General features: G+C 41.8%; 1 protein-coding gene across 3 annotated transcripts in view; it reads right to left on the bottom strand.

Annotated features, from left to right (window-relative positions):
- The window catches only part of WASF2 (WASP family member 2), a 48,466-nt gene that overhangs the window by 19,349 nt on the left and 12,286 nt on the right, over nucleotides 1-16,831 (bottom strand). For all 3 annotated transcript variants that reach the window (XM_083750857.1, XM_083750859.1, XM_083750858.1), the window contains exon 2: nucleotides 2,183-2,336. In XM_083750857.1, coding sequence (XP_083606983.1) covers nucleotides 2,183-2,312 — 130 coding nt within the window. In that variant the 5' untranslated portion in view covers nucleotides 2,313-2,336. The remainder of the gene's footprint in view (nucleotides 1-2,182; nucleotides 2,337-16,831) is intronic.

Genomic DNA, 16,831 nt, shown 5'->3' with positions numbered 1-16,831 from the left:
TCTGGTGCAGTCCTGGCCATTCCATTGATATTAGCACACATACCCTTGATAAATGGTATCACCTGCTAATGAATTTGACACACATTTTATTTTCTCATTGTGCACCCAAGGGAACTGGCCTATCCCTGGGGAGGCAGAGATGGGATTTCTGAGTCTGCCGACTTCCTAGGCCATCCCTTTTATGGATGCAGCCTGCAACTTACTCACATTTAACTTGTGTGCATTCAGCTTCACATGCTTGGCAAAACAATTAAAAGTGGAAGGAGGGGCAGGCATCCAGGATAAAAGACTTCGGCAATCACAGAATTGCAGAATTGTACAGTTGGAAGTGACCCAAAGGTCATCTAGTCCAACCCCCTGCAATGCAGGAATCAACTAGAGCATCCATGACAGATGGCCATCCAACCTCTGCTTAAAAACCTCCAGTGAAGGAGAGCCCACAACCTCCCGAGGGAGTCCGTTCCACTGTGAAACAGCTCTTACTGTCAGAAAGTTCTTCCTGGTGCTTAGTCACAATCTCCTTTTTTGCAACTTGAATCCATTGGTTTGAGTCCTACCCTCTAGAGAAGGAGAAAACAAGCTTGCTCCATCTTCCATGTGACAGCCCTTAAGATATCTTAAGGGCTATCTCCTCTTAGTCTCCTCTTTTCCAAGCTAAACTGTTCCTCATAAGGCTTGGCTTCCAGACCATTTAGCACCTTGGTCGCCCTCCTCCTCACGCATTCCAGCATGTCAATATCCTTCTTATTAATCCCACCTGCCATTGCACCTAATGTGTTTTGTCTATACACGATTTTGGCTTTGGACACAAGCCCTGGAATGTAACCCCTGTGTACGTTGAGGGCTTGCTGTGTTGCTTTCCAGCCATGGTATGCTGGCCCAGTTGAAACAGACGCACTACATTTTGCAACTCCACAAGGAACCACATTAAAGAAAGTGGTACGCAGCCCACAAACCTACCTCCTTGAACAGTCTCCCTTATGCTGGAAAGGAAAAAAGCAGCAGCCCAGATACAGGCAGGCTCAGATGACACCTAAGAAGAGGAGGATTCTATCTCATCCGCATACATATTGTATTAGCCCTTGCTTCTACAAAGATATGGATACTTAAAGGGTGATTTTATGAATGTTTACTCATATGTGATCCATTTTGTTCAATTAAGTAATCAAGTAAGTGATCTTGCTTAGTATCCTTGCATGAACATGGAGAAAACCAAACAAAAGACCTATATCTTCTCAGTGCAAAAGACCTATATCTTCGTGACCAAAAAGCTTTTGATTTTGCTCTTTGCTTGTAAAAAGCTCTAAAAGTTGCAAATCAGTTGTTTTAATTGCCTAATTGCAACCAGGTACGCTTGTTCAGGAAATATGTGCATTAAAAAACAACTTTATTTAAATCAATTCACACAGCTATTCAACCTTAACCCTACATAGCTTTAAACAGGCACTCTCTAACAAGTATCTACCTCACAGAGTATATGAGGACCCCTTTGCAAGCATTTTAGAAAGTAAAAAGTCTAGAGAAACAGAGTTAATGCAACTCCAATCCCATCATGATTTTAAAAGAGTAACAAAGACCCAAGTGGCCGATTTCTCTCTTTTTAAATCTCTGCCCATGTAGTAATCCTGCCCTTTTACAAAGCCAGCTAAATAAAAGCCAAAACGTATTCATCATCCGCAGAAATAAACAGCATGAAGAAACCAAATAGAGTGACAGTTCATAGTCTCCATGAGGGAATTTCAGTATACAATGTGGTACATGCATAATCTTCAAATCAGTAAGTAGCTGCATCTGCATTATGACAGGAATCTGATAAAAAGGAATACTAGCACACTAAATACTGAAAACAAATGAGAGGGACACTTGATAATGTGCTCAACATATTGAAGGTTCTTAGCCCAGCGCTTCTGTATGGAGGCTGCCTGTCTTGTATTCCTTCCAGCTGTGCTTCAGCTGCAGTCATCCCCTGCTCATCCCTCTCCAACACAGACTGGTTGAGTAGAGGAGGGAGAAATTCAAGGAGGAGAGAGAAGGTTCAAGGAGGTTTCATAGGAAGATCTTTTAGCACTACCCATGGAAGACAGATGGGGGAGAAATAGGAACACAAGAAGAGAGAGAAGGCAGCTGAATCAAGAGCCTAGCAGCTCCTGAGGGCAGCAGGCAGGCTGGCCATGGTACTCACTCAGGCTGCCCAGCTGTCGAATGACATTTGCCAGGGTGATGTTGGTCACGCATTCCAGCTCATTCCGAACACTAGGCAATGTCTGACGGCACAGGTGCCTTGGCTCGATGTTCCTTGTTACTAATGGCATGGTGGACCAGCTTCAGGCGGCGTTCTGAAAAGAGAAAAAAAATCCCGCAAACAGGAAAAGGATTACTCAGCCGCAGATGCTGGCATCACCAGAAGCACATCATTCGTTTCCCTGCTCAGAAATCAGCTTTATCTAAATCACTGCTTTCATCTCCCCCCCCTACACACAACACACACACACACACACACACACACACACCTGTCAGAACTAGGCTTTTAAAATAAAAACCCCTGCAGTTTTAAGGCTTGCTACAGAGAAGCTGGGGCCAGCCACTGTATGGTGCTTCCCACTCTGGGCTGCTGTGATCTGTCCCACAAACCATGTGTTCAAATCTATCTAGCTGACTTCTTTCAAATCCTGCTAAACATTTAGCCAAAACTATTAAAGGCTAACAGGAGGGGTGTGGAGAACAAGCACCAACCCAAGTCCAGTTGGGAAAGGGTTAAACATTTTCCATCACACCAGACAAGTTGGGCTCTCAGGACAAAACAGGAAGCACTTTTAACTGACCAGGAAGCTTGCTAACAAATGCTCCTCAGTCTGAGGTCTGCATCACACACACACACACACACACACACACACACACACACACACACACATATACACCAAGTCCCTTGTGTTGGAAGGTTCTCCCACTAAAGCAGCTATGGTTTTAGAGATACATGCACACTAGTAGTTTTACAAAGGAATACAGCAGCTGATAGCTTGACAAAGACTGCAGCTCTAGGAATTAAATACAAGGTTTGAAAGGGTTTGACAGGGAATTGTGCTGATCTGCTCTCCCAAAAGTTATACTATCAAAGAATCTGCAGTTATGCTAACCTGACACTTGAAGAAAGCATCCCCCCTTTACAGCATTCCAGTATAAAAATATAAAATACACACATCCCAATAAGAATATTCTGATCATCAATATCTCCTTTCCACTTAATTACAAAAAAACACAATCCTGTTTCTAGCAAATATTAAGTCCATTTGTAGTGCCTATATGCCTAAGTCATTCATTCTCAAGAGAGTATTTCTCTGAGAAATTTAAGCTCTACTGGAGAACAAAAACAAGCATTAAAAAGATATTCAACTAGTGAAAATAGAGTACACTGAAATTCATTTGCTCATTTCTTTGAAGGAAAAGGGTGGACCCCTTCCTAGGTCAGATGGTGAACAGCTCCGCCGGAGGAGACAGCTATCTTATGACAAAGACTCTGATCTGCTGTGGATGGAATGGAAAAAATAAAAGCAGGAAGCTGACAGCTTGGGGAACATGACTTCCTGTCACCAACAGCAACAAACCAAGAATCATTTTTAAAAGTCAGCTGTTTGTGCTTGACTTTGAACCACCCTTTTATAGTCTCTGTGGCAGCTGGCAGCTTATCTCTGAGGTCCAGGAGTCATTCCTGGATGCTTTTCTATCAGTGTGTTAAGGGACTGAAGCCGATATTAGCTTTTGCTAATTACCTCCCAAGTCAAAAATCTGAATTTCCAAATCTGACCTGCCACTGCAGAGGAGTTCAAGATCTGGAGGGCACAGAACAGCATCCAAGGTTTTATATGTAACATGAGGTTACAAAAATCTCAAGAAATTAACAGTGTGAGCCAAGAAGCGCCAGCGAAACTTGACAGGAATACATTAACCTTTTAATGGGTCTTCCTGTGCTTGGATACTGTAGAGGTCAGCCAGCTTGCTGTATGCATCATCACAACAAATGATAAAAAGGACAGACTTCTATTTTTCATAGCCAGAAAGTTGGTATACTTTGTATATGACTGATGTCTTTCGTCCATTTTTGTGTGCAGCATAGCTCTTTAACCTATTTCGGAGGTGGAAACCTGAGACTTAAGAAAATTTGCTCAAAATCAACCATTGTCTTGGCTAAACCTGAATCTAACTCTTCATCAGACTTTTTATTACTACAATTAGAATAGTTTTCTATTCCTGTTGAAAGGCGGAACTACACAAAATGCTGCAAATAGAGAATCACTTGCCAATCATCATGTAGTGAGTTTTCCCTCACATCATTGGCTGCAGTATTGGGGGTGGGTGGGAGGACAATACACAATGTCATACAATGGAGTGATTCCAAACGCTGCAGTAGACAGCATAACTTGCAGAGGTCCAAAGGAAAAGTCTGGAAGACCACATGTGATTAGCTATGTAAAGTACAAAGGCACTCTCAGAGCAACAGATTTCTTCATGTCAGTTCTGCCAAGGACAACTACAGAATACTGCATACTAACGGTTTAAAATCACTCAGATGCACTGGTGATTGTTTAGGTGGATATATGACATCACCCCAAGCTGCATCCCATGTGACCACAATGTTAATGTTCCAAATACAAGGAAAATTCACCCAATTATCACTGAATTCAGGACTGCAGTGGAAAAGCAAAGATACAACATGTCAACTTCCACATAACAAACATTAGAAATGAACACACACAGGTGGAAACAGACTTCTACACACGATATTTAATGTTCTGTGCCGCTAAAGAGGGCCCTTCCTACTAGAAATGAAAATTCACACCATACTTAGGATCTGAAAAGCTCACCTCAATTGCTGTTGTTATCATATATATTTAATCAGTTGGTAAGAAGGTGGATGCATCATCCACTAAAATTTAATCAAGTGACAGGCCTAATTAAAAAATACCTGTTCCACCTTAAGGGATACCCTTTTTGTTCTACATTTTTATTGTGATTTGGAATCTACTGTGATTACATTTGATTATTGTTTGACTGACATTTATTAAGGTTTTAAAATCTCACATACTGATTTAAGCAGTTTAATGGTGATGCAATTCATAAACACCACATGCAAATGCACCACCTAGAAGATTATTAAAGCATTAAAACCACATATTCTAAAGTCCATGAATTTTCCAATAGTACTCCTTGCTCATAATCACAACACAAAGCCTCAAAAAAACCCAAAACCCATCTTCTGGAAGGACTCAAGTCCCCATAAAGCCCCCACCCTTTTGTAACATTTTAATACACGGCTGTTAGGCCTGTAAATTAGGTCAGAATAGCAGTTCTAGAGGAAGGGGTGCTTTCCTTCCTGCCCATTTTCCATCCTAAATTGCCCCACTGGGGAAAAATATGGGCATGGTACAAGCCCATGTATCTTATCAAATTTAACAGCAGATGAGGTGGGGAGGGGATATGGACTAGGATAACTTTCAGAACACCCCTTCCCCCAGAATCTGTGCCAGACTAATGAACACACACTCACACTGGGATATCTAGTCACTCCTGCAAAATTGTTGGTAGAGCATGAGACTCTTAATCTCAGGGTCATGTATTTGAGCCCCACATTGGGCAAAACAGGGGGCTAGACTCTATGACCTTCACAGTCCCTTTCAATTATGTGATTCTTTGAAATGCCGTATTTTTTGCTGTATAAGACTCACTTTTTCCCTCCTAAAAAGTAAGGGGAAATGTGTGTGCGTCTTATGGAGCGCATGCAGGCTGCGCAGCTATCCCAGAAGCCAGAACAGCAAGAGAGATCGCTGCTTTCACTGCGCAGCGATCCCTCTTGCTGTTCTGGCTTCTGAGATTCAGAATCTTTTTTTTCTTGTTTTCCTCCTCCAAAAACTAGGTGTGTCTTATGGTCTGGTGCATCTTATAGAGTGAAAAATACAGTGCATGCTGCACGCACCATCACAGGAGGTAGAAATGGAACACTCAAGAATCAGCCTAAGAATCAAGTTTGGCATATCAGAAATACCTAAGCAAGAATGTGAGAAGGAAGACAAAAAGGGAAGGAGTGGATTGTAATGGATTTTTTTTAAAAAAGGAAGGAAGAGGAAATAAAAGTGCAAGCACAAGCAACAGAGCAAAAAAAGGGGGCAGGGAGACGGATCATCCACCAGTCATATAGAAACAGTACTAAAGAGATGAAATCTTTGCTTCACAAGTTTTGCTCTCTGAAAGTTTACCTCAGGTTTGTTCTGTGGAAATTGTAGAAGACTATGTAAAAGTACTCCAAGATTAGTCACTTGCTTCCATACCTATGAGGCTATGAAAAGGCCTGATTTCCATGGCAATAGTAAAGAAAAGAACCACTTGGACTGCTGAGTGTCTGTGGGACCCTCCCAACATATGACTTTGTAACCTCAAAACATGAGGGTGGAGGAACTCTGCCTGTGTTACGTATCTTGACCAGAGATCCGACAATAGCAGCCTTCCTGACCTGTGGCAATCATAATACTGACATAATCCTGTGGGGTTGTGGTTATTTTAAGCTTCAGAAAACAGAAATGGCTGAGATGTGGTCCAAACGGTCCACATACAAAACTTACTGGTTATTTCTAGCACTGAACATTAGCTATGTCAGAGACAGAAGTCTCCCACTTGCATAGAGTGCACTAGCAACCACATGCTAAGTACAGCTAAATATATTGCTTCTTTATCTATTTATATTTATTAACCTTTCTTCATGCACAGGACAGTGCCCCAAAGCAACCTAGAATATAAAAAACATTAAACCCCATATAAAAACAATAATAGTGCATATGCAAGCATTAACATTTTAATAAAACGTTGTTACCAAATAGGTTCTCATAAAGATTGTGGTAGTATAAATTATAGCACTCTCGAAACATGATACAGACAAACTTACCACATGAGCTGAAGAAGCTACTCTTGCATAACACCAAACACCTAAGCTTGTACCCAGGTAATGTGTCCCAAAACTAGTGGTTCTCAAAGGCTGTGGCAGGAGAGAATAGCAATTGTGGTGGGAAGATTCAAGGACAATCAATATTGTATTTTGAGAATGATTCATGTTCTTATGTAGCTGAATTGTTTTTTTGTTTTTTTGTTTTTTGTTTTTTTTACTTTCTGGCTATCCCATGACCATATTATAAAGGAGGCATAGGCAAACTCAGCCCTCCAGATGTTTTGGAACTACAACTCCCATCATCCCTAGCTAACAGGACCAATGTTCCAGTTACAGATAGGTAGCCGTGTTGGTCTGCCATAGTCAAAACAAAAAAAATCCTTCCAGTAGCACCTTAAAGACCAACTAAGTTAGTTCTTGGTATGAGCTTTCGTGTGCATGCACACTTCTTCAGATACACTGATCTGAAGTGTATCTGAAGAAGTGTGCATGCACAAGAAAGCTCATACCAAGAACTAACTTAGTTGGTCTTTAAGGTGCTACTGGAAGGAATTTTTTTGTTTTAACAGGACCAATGATCAGGGATGATGGGAATTGTAGTCCCAAAACATCTGGAGGGCCAAGTTTGCCTATGCCTGTTATAAAGCTTTACAGTATCACAAAATTGCAGAGTTGGAAGGGACTCTAAGGGTCATCTACTCAAATTCCCAGCAATGCAGAAATATTTTGCCCACGTGGAGCTGTAGTTGTGTTCTATGTTACAAAACAAGCACTACTAGGAGGTGCTTCTTTTTGTTTTCCACTGCATTTCTATCAATTAAAAAAATTATTCTGAAAGTGCGACCCAGAGAAAAAAGTTAGAGAACAACTGCCCTAAACAAAGCAGACCAACACAGTCGCAGTGCCAAAGATCACAAATGTCCTGCCAGAAAAGATACCGCATGGCAGCAATCTTTTGGCACCAAACTGTTGGGGAGTGTGTGTGTTATTTTTTATTTTTTTTAAGCTGTGAATACAGAAAGGAAGGAAGCCAACATATGCCCCACCCTCCCCAACACAACCGTAAGAACCACTTCAAGTAAGCCAGAGGAAATTGGGAGCCTGCATTAGCACTGATACTTAAAGGTGAGAGTGAAGACAGAAAGGGGTGGGGAGGAACCACGCATGGACTTTACCAATTTCACTTCTTCTTTACTGTGAGAGATTACCTTTTACTAAACACCATCTGTGTGAAACATCTTTAAGCTAGCACAGCCACAATGGCTGTCTGTTAGCAGCAAACCATCCCCCCAAAGGTCTGGCATCTTTAGGAACTGCGCACTTTTGCAATAACTCAGATACCTGACCCTGAACCAAAGGCAAGCGTTTCTGGAGCATTTCTACAGACGAGACCTCCCACCCCACCCCCCACTTACATGGGGGGTTACATTCCAGGGTCCTACGCACATGAGTGAAGATCATGTAAAGCAGGGAGTACCTCCTAAACACCTTTTAAATGCCCTCTCTGCCACTTTTCTTTTTTCAGTTTTTTTGCCGTACCATAAATTCTGTATCCAAAAATATCCACAACTAAAATTGAAGCTCTGGGGCCGGCAGGAGGCAGGAGAACACATCAGAGAGCAGCTGCTGCGCTACCTCGCATACTAGCTGTTAGACAGGGAGGTTGAACAGTGTAAACAAAGCCTCACTGCTCCTCTGGTTTCTTCAGGGCTTCCTCCACCCTCACTGATGTCCTCTTCTGGCTTCGGGGAGAGTCTCCTCATGAGCCACAAGGACTCTCCAGCCCTCTCATGCCATTTCCTGATTTGAATTGAATTCTTTCATTATTTCCTGGCTCCACGCATATACGCGGTCACACTCAAGTCGATCACGTGTAAATGGGATGCCTGTAGTTGCAAATTATCCCCCCCCCCTTCAACACACACACACACCCTACAAACCCAAACAGCAAAGCCAAGCAGAACCTCAGGGATAGCTTTTGAGAATGCCCACTGGTGGATTAGACACACCAGGTTTGGAAGCAAGGGAGAAAGAGGATCATCAAATCTGAAATTCTCATCAGGCCACAGAGCTAGAAGTCCTGTTTCTTTCTGCCAACACAGGCCAACTGTTCCTTCCAACATCTAAAAAGACAACTACTGCTACTCTCTCAGCAGTAGCAGTTCCTCCTTGAAAAAGCCAGAAAGTCTGGCCTTGCGAAACTCCAAAAGGCCAGGGAAAAGGTAATAAAAACAACACTGGAAATACATGCAGAGACCAAAAAATAAAAAGGATGTTCAGCAAAAAGTTCTGCTGAGGGCCCAGAGCAATATTCACAGAAAAGGATGCTGTAAATCCAGGGCACTAGAATTACAGGGCAACCTAAGGGAGGTGCCTCAGCAATCGGCACTAGAGTGATAATTATGAAGCAACTACCACGTGATGCCACATGCTATTGCTTTCCGCCTGTAATGAACGCTTATTCTCTCCCTGTAATGAGCACTTATTCTTTCACAAATATCATGGGTTCATCTGTCATTGCTGGCTATAGCTGCCCTGCTATAGCCAGCAGCCAAATAATAATTGGTAGGAAAGGGCAGCTATAGTGATTTGAACAGGATCCTCTTCTCCCAACAACCCTAAGAGGCCTGGATATTCACCACAAATAAAAAAACAAAAACTCTGACCTCTCACATTTCCTAATCATAAGGAAGTTAGCTCATGTGTGGTCCTCACTATACCCTCGTAACAGGTTTTATTTCTTTCCTCATGAGGAACCCAGAGCAGAATAATAGTCTCACAGCTCAATCGGCTTAAATGCAGCACTAAGAAAATCCTAGGCTATTCCTCATCCTGGTACCCACAAATTGAAAATATTAATCTGTTTAAGAGATTCACAAAAATGCTTGCCTGAACAAAAATTGGTCAGTTTACGTGTGTGCGTGCGCTAATCACTGCAAACTAATACACAAATGAAAATATCTAGACAAAAGTTTAATTCCTCAAATACTAAGTTACCAATTAAAATTGGATAACTGCAGTAACCAACGTTCATCCAACTGACAAGATTTCTAGTACCTGTAGGGTAAAATGTCCAAAGACATGAAGAAAGCCTTTGGAACAACAGCTGGAAAAACTTCACTGCTGAAAACTTTGTCTGGAAAGACCATCACAGACTGCAGCAAGCAGATGAAGTGATGGGCAGAGCGCTACCAATAACTGTACTCATGGGAAAATATGGCCTTCGACACAGCAATTGACAGCATCCCTCTCTCGAGGAGCTGAAAATCTTCATCCAGAACAGCTCTTCTTTATTTAAACTGTCTGTTTCCAACATCGTCTTGCAACAGGGAAAAAAATGTGTGGGGCTAAGATCAGTGAGCTCAACTGTCTAACTTTATACTTTATGTAAATTCTGAGGGAGCCCTTTGGGAGTGAGGAGAGTAACTGGCCAACAAATGCATTGAAATGTAAATGATTAAGCAACCCATTTCTGCATGCAAATCATCTTCACTATGCAAAGTTGCATAGTGTTTTTGTTGTTTTGTTTTGCAAAGTTTTTGTTGTAGCCTCTTTAAACCTGCTTTAACAATTTTTTTTTGGCACCATCAATCACAACAGTGCTAGGAAACATGGAGCAGGTCAACATTTGGCACATTGGTTGACTCCATCAGGTAGCTCCTATATCCCAACTTTCAAGTTATTAGTTCAACAGGTGCCATTTTTATAAGCTGTATAATTTTGAGGCTTAGAATGTACTCAAGGCACACTCCCATGCCCCTTTAATATGGCATGACTCCACAATGTTCATTCTTGCAGCTTGTTTTTCTACAATAAACAGTACAATCCCTGCTACAGAGAGCTACAACCATGGAAGCTGGTTTCAGCTATTCAAGCATCCAAGGCATTATGCACCTTCAATACAGTGGTGCCTCGCAAGACGAAATTAATTCGTTCCGCAAGTCTTTTCGTCTTGCGAGCTTTTCGTCTTGCGAAGCACGGTTTCCCATAGAAATGCATTAAAAATCAATGAATGCGTTCCTATGGAAACCGCCTTCAGACCAGGTCCGGGGACAGTCTGTCCCCCGACCTCTTCTGAAGGCCGGCGGGGGGCAAAAGTCTTTGCTCCCCCCTGCCTGCCTTCCCGGGAGAGCAGAGAAACGCTCCCGAGGGCGCGGAGAAGGCAGGCAGGGGGGAGCAAAGACTTTTGCCCCCCGCCAGCCTTCAGAAGAGGTCCAGGACCTCTTCTGAAGGCTGGCGGGGGGCAAAAGTCTTTGTCCCCCCTGCCTGCCTTCCCGGGGGCTTTTAAATCGCCCCGGGACAGCGGAGAATTCCTCCGCTGTCCCGGGGCGATTTTAAAATGCTCCCGGACGGCTTTTGAAGGCAGGCGGGGGGGAGCAAAGACTTCTGAAGGCGGGCGGGGGGCAAAAGTCTTTGCTCCCCCCCCTCCTGCCTTCAAAAGCCCTCCGCTCTCCCGGGAAGGCAGGCAGGGGGGAGTAAAGACTTTTGCCCCCCGCTGGCCTTCAGAAGAGGTCCAGGACCTCTTCTGAAGGCGGGCGGGGGGGCAAAAGTCTTTGCTCCCCCCCGCCTGCCTTCAAAAGCCATCCGGGATAGCGGGAAGCGCTTCCCTGCTATCCCGGACTGCTTTTAAAATGCTGGCGGTGGGGAGCAAAGCCTTTCGGCCCCCGCCGGCCTTCCTGGACCTCTTCTGAAGGCCGGAGGGGGGGGGAAGGCTTTGCTCCCCACCGCTAGCATTTAAAAGAGGTCCCCGGAGATTTCCCTATGGGCTTTCTTCTTGCGAAGCAAGAACATAGGGAAATTCGTTTTGCGAAGCGCCTCCAAAACAGAAAACCCTTTCGTCTAGCGGGTTTTTCGTCTTGCGAGGCGTTCGTCTTGTGGGGCACCACTGTATTAGAACTGTATGCAATAAATGATAGATAAGAGAAATGATAAGCGGCAAAAGCTTTCCCACATTGTATAAATGGTTATATAATTTATAGTGAGTGAGTAGCGTGGAATAGATTAAAACTAATATTTCCTTCCAATGGAAAAAATCCTATCACAGTAAGTTGAGTATCACAGGAATTTAAGTCAACAAGCTAATGACTGACTTGGTCAAGGGTTGATTAACTGTTACTTTATGTGTTATGTTTGGATATCAGCAAGTTTCAAAAAAGCATGCACATTTAAATGAAGAATGACAGAATGGTTATTCATTCTCAGATTCATGTTTTGCAAAGCCATAATGCCAGTTTGACTCCAGGAATGTGTTCTGGGAAGGGGCACTCATCCCACCATTCTGACATTTTAGTACACACATTTCTGTGGATGGTAAATATTAACTCAAGCCCATAAATTAACAGAGCTGCTCTAAGAGCAGGTATCTTTCGGACATAAAAAGGTGCAGTGTGCACATGTGCAGCATGTTTCAACTGTCACTAATAAACAGGCAGTGAGGAGAACATGCCTTCAGCACCTTCTGCATCTCAAAAGTGCTATTTATGTTCTTTAACCAGCTTTTTAAAAATGAGTCTATTGGTTTTCTGGTCATGTTTCGCAAATACAGCATGCCCCAGTCTAACCGAAGCAAATGTCTTACTAATGAGAAAATCAAACTATACCAATTCACTTATTTCTAATTTGCAATAATAAAGACCAATAAAGATCACCACTATCACCAGCCAGTGAGTTCATTATAGGCAGGAGAGGGAGACAACCAGAGAAGTTGGTGATTTGGCAATATACACTGTGGGATTCTTCTTAACCCCTACACCACCTCTAAGTCTGTAAGTCACTTGCCCAAAGCTAATAACAATACTGTGTGAGTAGCAGATTAGTCTTGCTCTTGTGGGTCACAGAGGCACATACACTTTCTGCAAATAGGTGAAACAATGCAGTTGGGGGCTGTTTACATGCGTGATCTATGACTCCTTTGGTTGTGCAGTGACTGCAACCAGATTTTGAGGTGCAACCTCAAATAGGAAACCTAGTTTACCCCCTAGGTTATTAGTGAGAGATTTTGATTCAATTCTACAGACTGAAGCCACTTTGTATGGCCTAATGCTAGTCCGACTAGTTGGCAAATATATTACAGAAGGGAAAGAAAGCTCAGGCCCAGGGACTGAATGCAAACCTCCAGGCCTCTCCATCTGGTCCTTGGAAGGTGTCAGTGTATGGCAGACTACACCCCTCACTGGGCCTGCTCCATGTCCTTCTTAATAGGTTTTGGCTCGATAAAATTGATCCATGTGATAATGTTACTTGACTGTTTGGATGGATGATGGTGAGGTCTGGTGTGTACAGAAACCTCTGACTTTTGTTTGGCTGGAATATAGCCTATGGTACAAAGGCAGGAGCCACATCCACTGCTCCACACACTTTCACCTCTAGTCCTGCCCACCAACAACATGCAGCCTCCGGAAGATCCATATTAGGAAATGTGGCCCTTGGGCTGAAAAGGGTTCCACACTCCTTGTTCAACAGTGTGTTTCAGTTGCCCACCTAATTTGTGAAAACTGCATCACTAGCATATTCCACACCACCAAAAATACAAGCAGGGAATTCAAACTGTTATTGATGCAACAATTACTCCATGGCTACTTACCAACATGGCTTATTGCTGAGAAGACGTGCAAAGGATTCTAGGCTGGTCAGCAATAAACTAAGCCATGAACTTTCCCAGGTGAAAGGGTGGGGAACACTTCAAGCCTCCTCAACTATAGATGACCTCTACTCCGATGACATGAGTGAGGGCAGCTACAAACAACTGGTGTACCATAGGTGGCACATCCTTAAAACCCTCCTATGCTTTTCAGTATCCTAGCAGCAGTTGCAAAGAGATTAAGAAAACTTGTAAATCATCACTTGCCTGTGACAAATAAATACCTTGAGGTGACCAGACAAGAAAGCATTTGTAAACTGATTAGTTTCTTCTTCCATGCCCAAAGACATTCCACAAATTATTAGCATACATGCGTCTCTCTATGTGTGTTTGTGTGTGCATAGACTAGGGCTGGGTGATACGTATACCAGTTAAACACCATAATTTATTGATATATTAAAATGTCTGAAATATGGGTGGAACTATGTAGAGGTGAACAGTAGGCTGGGCGTTACCTGTTTTTTCATCACCATCTAAACATTGTGATATACCAATATATCTTGATGTCTGAAATAAGGATGGAGCTATGTAGAGGCATTGGCTGGTGTCATGGTTTTTCCCGGACTGTGATTTTTGCATAGCACACACAAGCACACATCACGATTCGCAATATATTACCAGGTCAAAAATTATGAAACCAGTATCACAATACAGCCTTCAACCCGGTTTGGGACAATATATCAATATATCGCCCAGCTCTAGTGTAGACAGAACCTTTATGCACCTATTTACAAAAGGGGTTACTCCAGTATCAAAGTACATCTGAGGATAGTTCACTCTCATTTGCTCATGGCTGGCATACTGAATTCTTTACCTGGGAAATACCCTGCATCTTCTCCTCTCTTAAAATTTACATGTGCTAGAGCCAGACTACAAAAGAGAGGGTTGCTTCCCTACAGAAAAAGCAGAAAAATTATCTTCCCTTTACAGACATTTCCTTCCTCTCACATTGTATCTAGCTAGGAATGGTTATCTGTTGGCATTCTCCAGGATGTGTGCCCAAAATTGTATCATACAAGAAAGTCCCTAGAAGCAGTCAGCTCTCTTTCCCTTAATGCTTTCCCTTAATGCAGATTCTAAATTATGCACTGCTCTTTCAATAGCAATTCTAAATTACAGGAATAAAGCAGTCTTTTCCACAGCAGCTCAGCAGCTCTTTCAGTTTCAACTTATGGCTTGTTAATTATATCCCAGTACTGAATGCCCCCACCCTTCCGTTTGTTGCACTTAGGGAATACTGGAAAGATAAGTCTTTTCTTAATTATTAAATGTAAATAGCTCATTAAATATAATCCAATTACTTTAATTGTACGAAAAGGAAGTCATTACAATATGTACACGCATTCTTGCCTGAATAGATTTAATATCTTAAATTAATCATGGCTGCATTCATATTATTAAGTCAACCTTTGACATTACAAAATTTATGGCAGTCAATTTTATCTTCTTAAAATGTTTTTACAGATAATTTTTTGGAAACGAAATCAACTTTTTTAAAAAAACAAAACTGTCTCAAGCATTTCAAATAAGAATACAGGTGGCAAAGATTTTGCATGTGTCCAACTGACGTGTAATCCTGAAGAAGGTAGAAAGGGGATGAGACTGGGGAAAGGCATAACTGGGTGGGGCAGACTTAATGCACACTCTGTTAACATACATGGGTTCCAGGAATGCCTGTATACAAATGGTACCAAGGCAGAAAAGGAGTTGAGCTCTGAAAACATTATATTTTTTGTTAGCAATCTATACTTCAAACTCATGTTTCACTTCCTCAGGATAAAATTCAGTTTAAGAAACAGAAGTTACGGGAACAGGATAAAACTTCACAAAATACCCAGGTTAAAAATCTTGGGGCGCCTTCCGGTCTCATCAGTGACCATGCTACGCTAAAGTGGGTTTGCAATCTGAGCTCCTGTCCTCATTAACATCTTAAGCTTCTTCTTCAGTCTTTGCTTGTGAGACATTTAGTTGCACAAATACAGACATGCTTACTAGTGGATAAATACAGTAGTTGCATCCAAGGAAAAGATTATTTAAAACAAACAAACAAACAAACAAATGCAAACAAAAAACTAGGAATTCAAGAACCTAAGCAGCTTCTTGGTAGTCCAGATGTTATTTCTGGTGTAACCAAGCAACTGGATAGTTCACTAAACCCAGGAGTAACAGAAAGGCAAGAGCTAAAATATACTGACTACCATCAGTTCTTAAAGCATTCTGTTAGTCAACTAGAAACCACCAAGCCAAGTTTGAGGAGGTAGAGCACTTGATGCTAAAAGAGACCACCAATAAAGTAAAAATATCAGAAGCCTGATGGAATGGAGAATGTCAGTGGAACATTTATTCCTGGCTAAAAGCTGCATAGGAAGGGTAGGATGTACTGGAAGTGATGGTGTTCTTTATGTCAGAGAGGACAAAGAGAGGTAGTTCAAAGTATTGCAGTAATAAGCAACTACAAGTACCCTCACATCCATTAGTTTATGGAATTCACGGGCAAGATGGGTAGAGATGGACAGTAGCCAATAGGTCATTAAAAGGTCATTAAATAGGTCATTTGACAAATTCATGGAATATAGCCATGATTTTATTTAGAAAATTTATTTATTTTGTATTTTTTTAAAAAATCACAAAAGCAATGTACAGAAAAATCAAATATAATAGAACAAAATTTCAAAACTGTATTTGATTGCTTGTATTTCATTATATGTTGTTCTTATATTCAACTAATAAAATATTCAAAAAAAGGGGAAAAACAGAACAGAATTTCAGAACACTGTACAAATTAGAGGTCCAGTACCAAACAAAGAATATAAAAAGTGTACAAAGCAGAGATAAACTATAATACAAACAAGAAACCTCAAAATCAATGTACAATATAAAAATCAAATACACTATGACCATATTGAACCTCCAAAATAAGAGGCAATATACGTTTCTATACCATTTGCTGGGAACAACAGTTAGAGAAGACTGTTGCCGATTCCACGACTGTAGGCTTCCCCAAAACAACTGATTAGTCACAGTGGAAAAGAGAATGCAGGACTAAATAGAGCTTTTCTCCAATTCCACAATACCCATTTCTTACATTTCCATGCCTATTTCTTGTCAGAGATAGTAAGAAGCTATTGATCAGTGATATAGATGATAGATAGACAGATAGATAGAGAGATACCCATTATATAGAAGGGTCTGGTAACTTCTGTTTCAGTGTATCTGAAGAAGTGTGCATGCACACGAAAGCTCATACCAAGAACTAACTT

This window comes from Podarcis gaigeae (assembly GCF_964106915.1).
Source record: "Podarcis gaigeae genome assembly, chromosome: 8".
In the NCBI taxonomy this organism is placed as follows: Eukaryota; Metazoa; Chordata; class Lepidosauria; order Squamata; family Lacertidae; genus Podarcis; species Podarcis gaigeae.
Note: the sequence above shows the minus strand (reverse complement) of the source record. Positions and strands in the feature narration are given on the sequence as shown.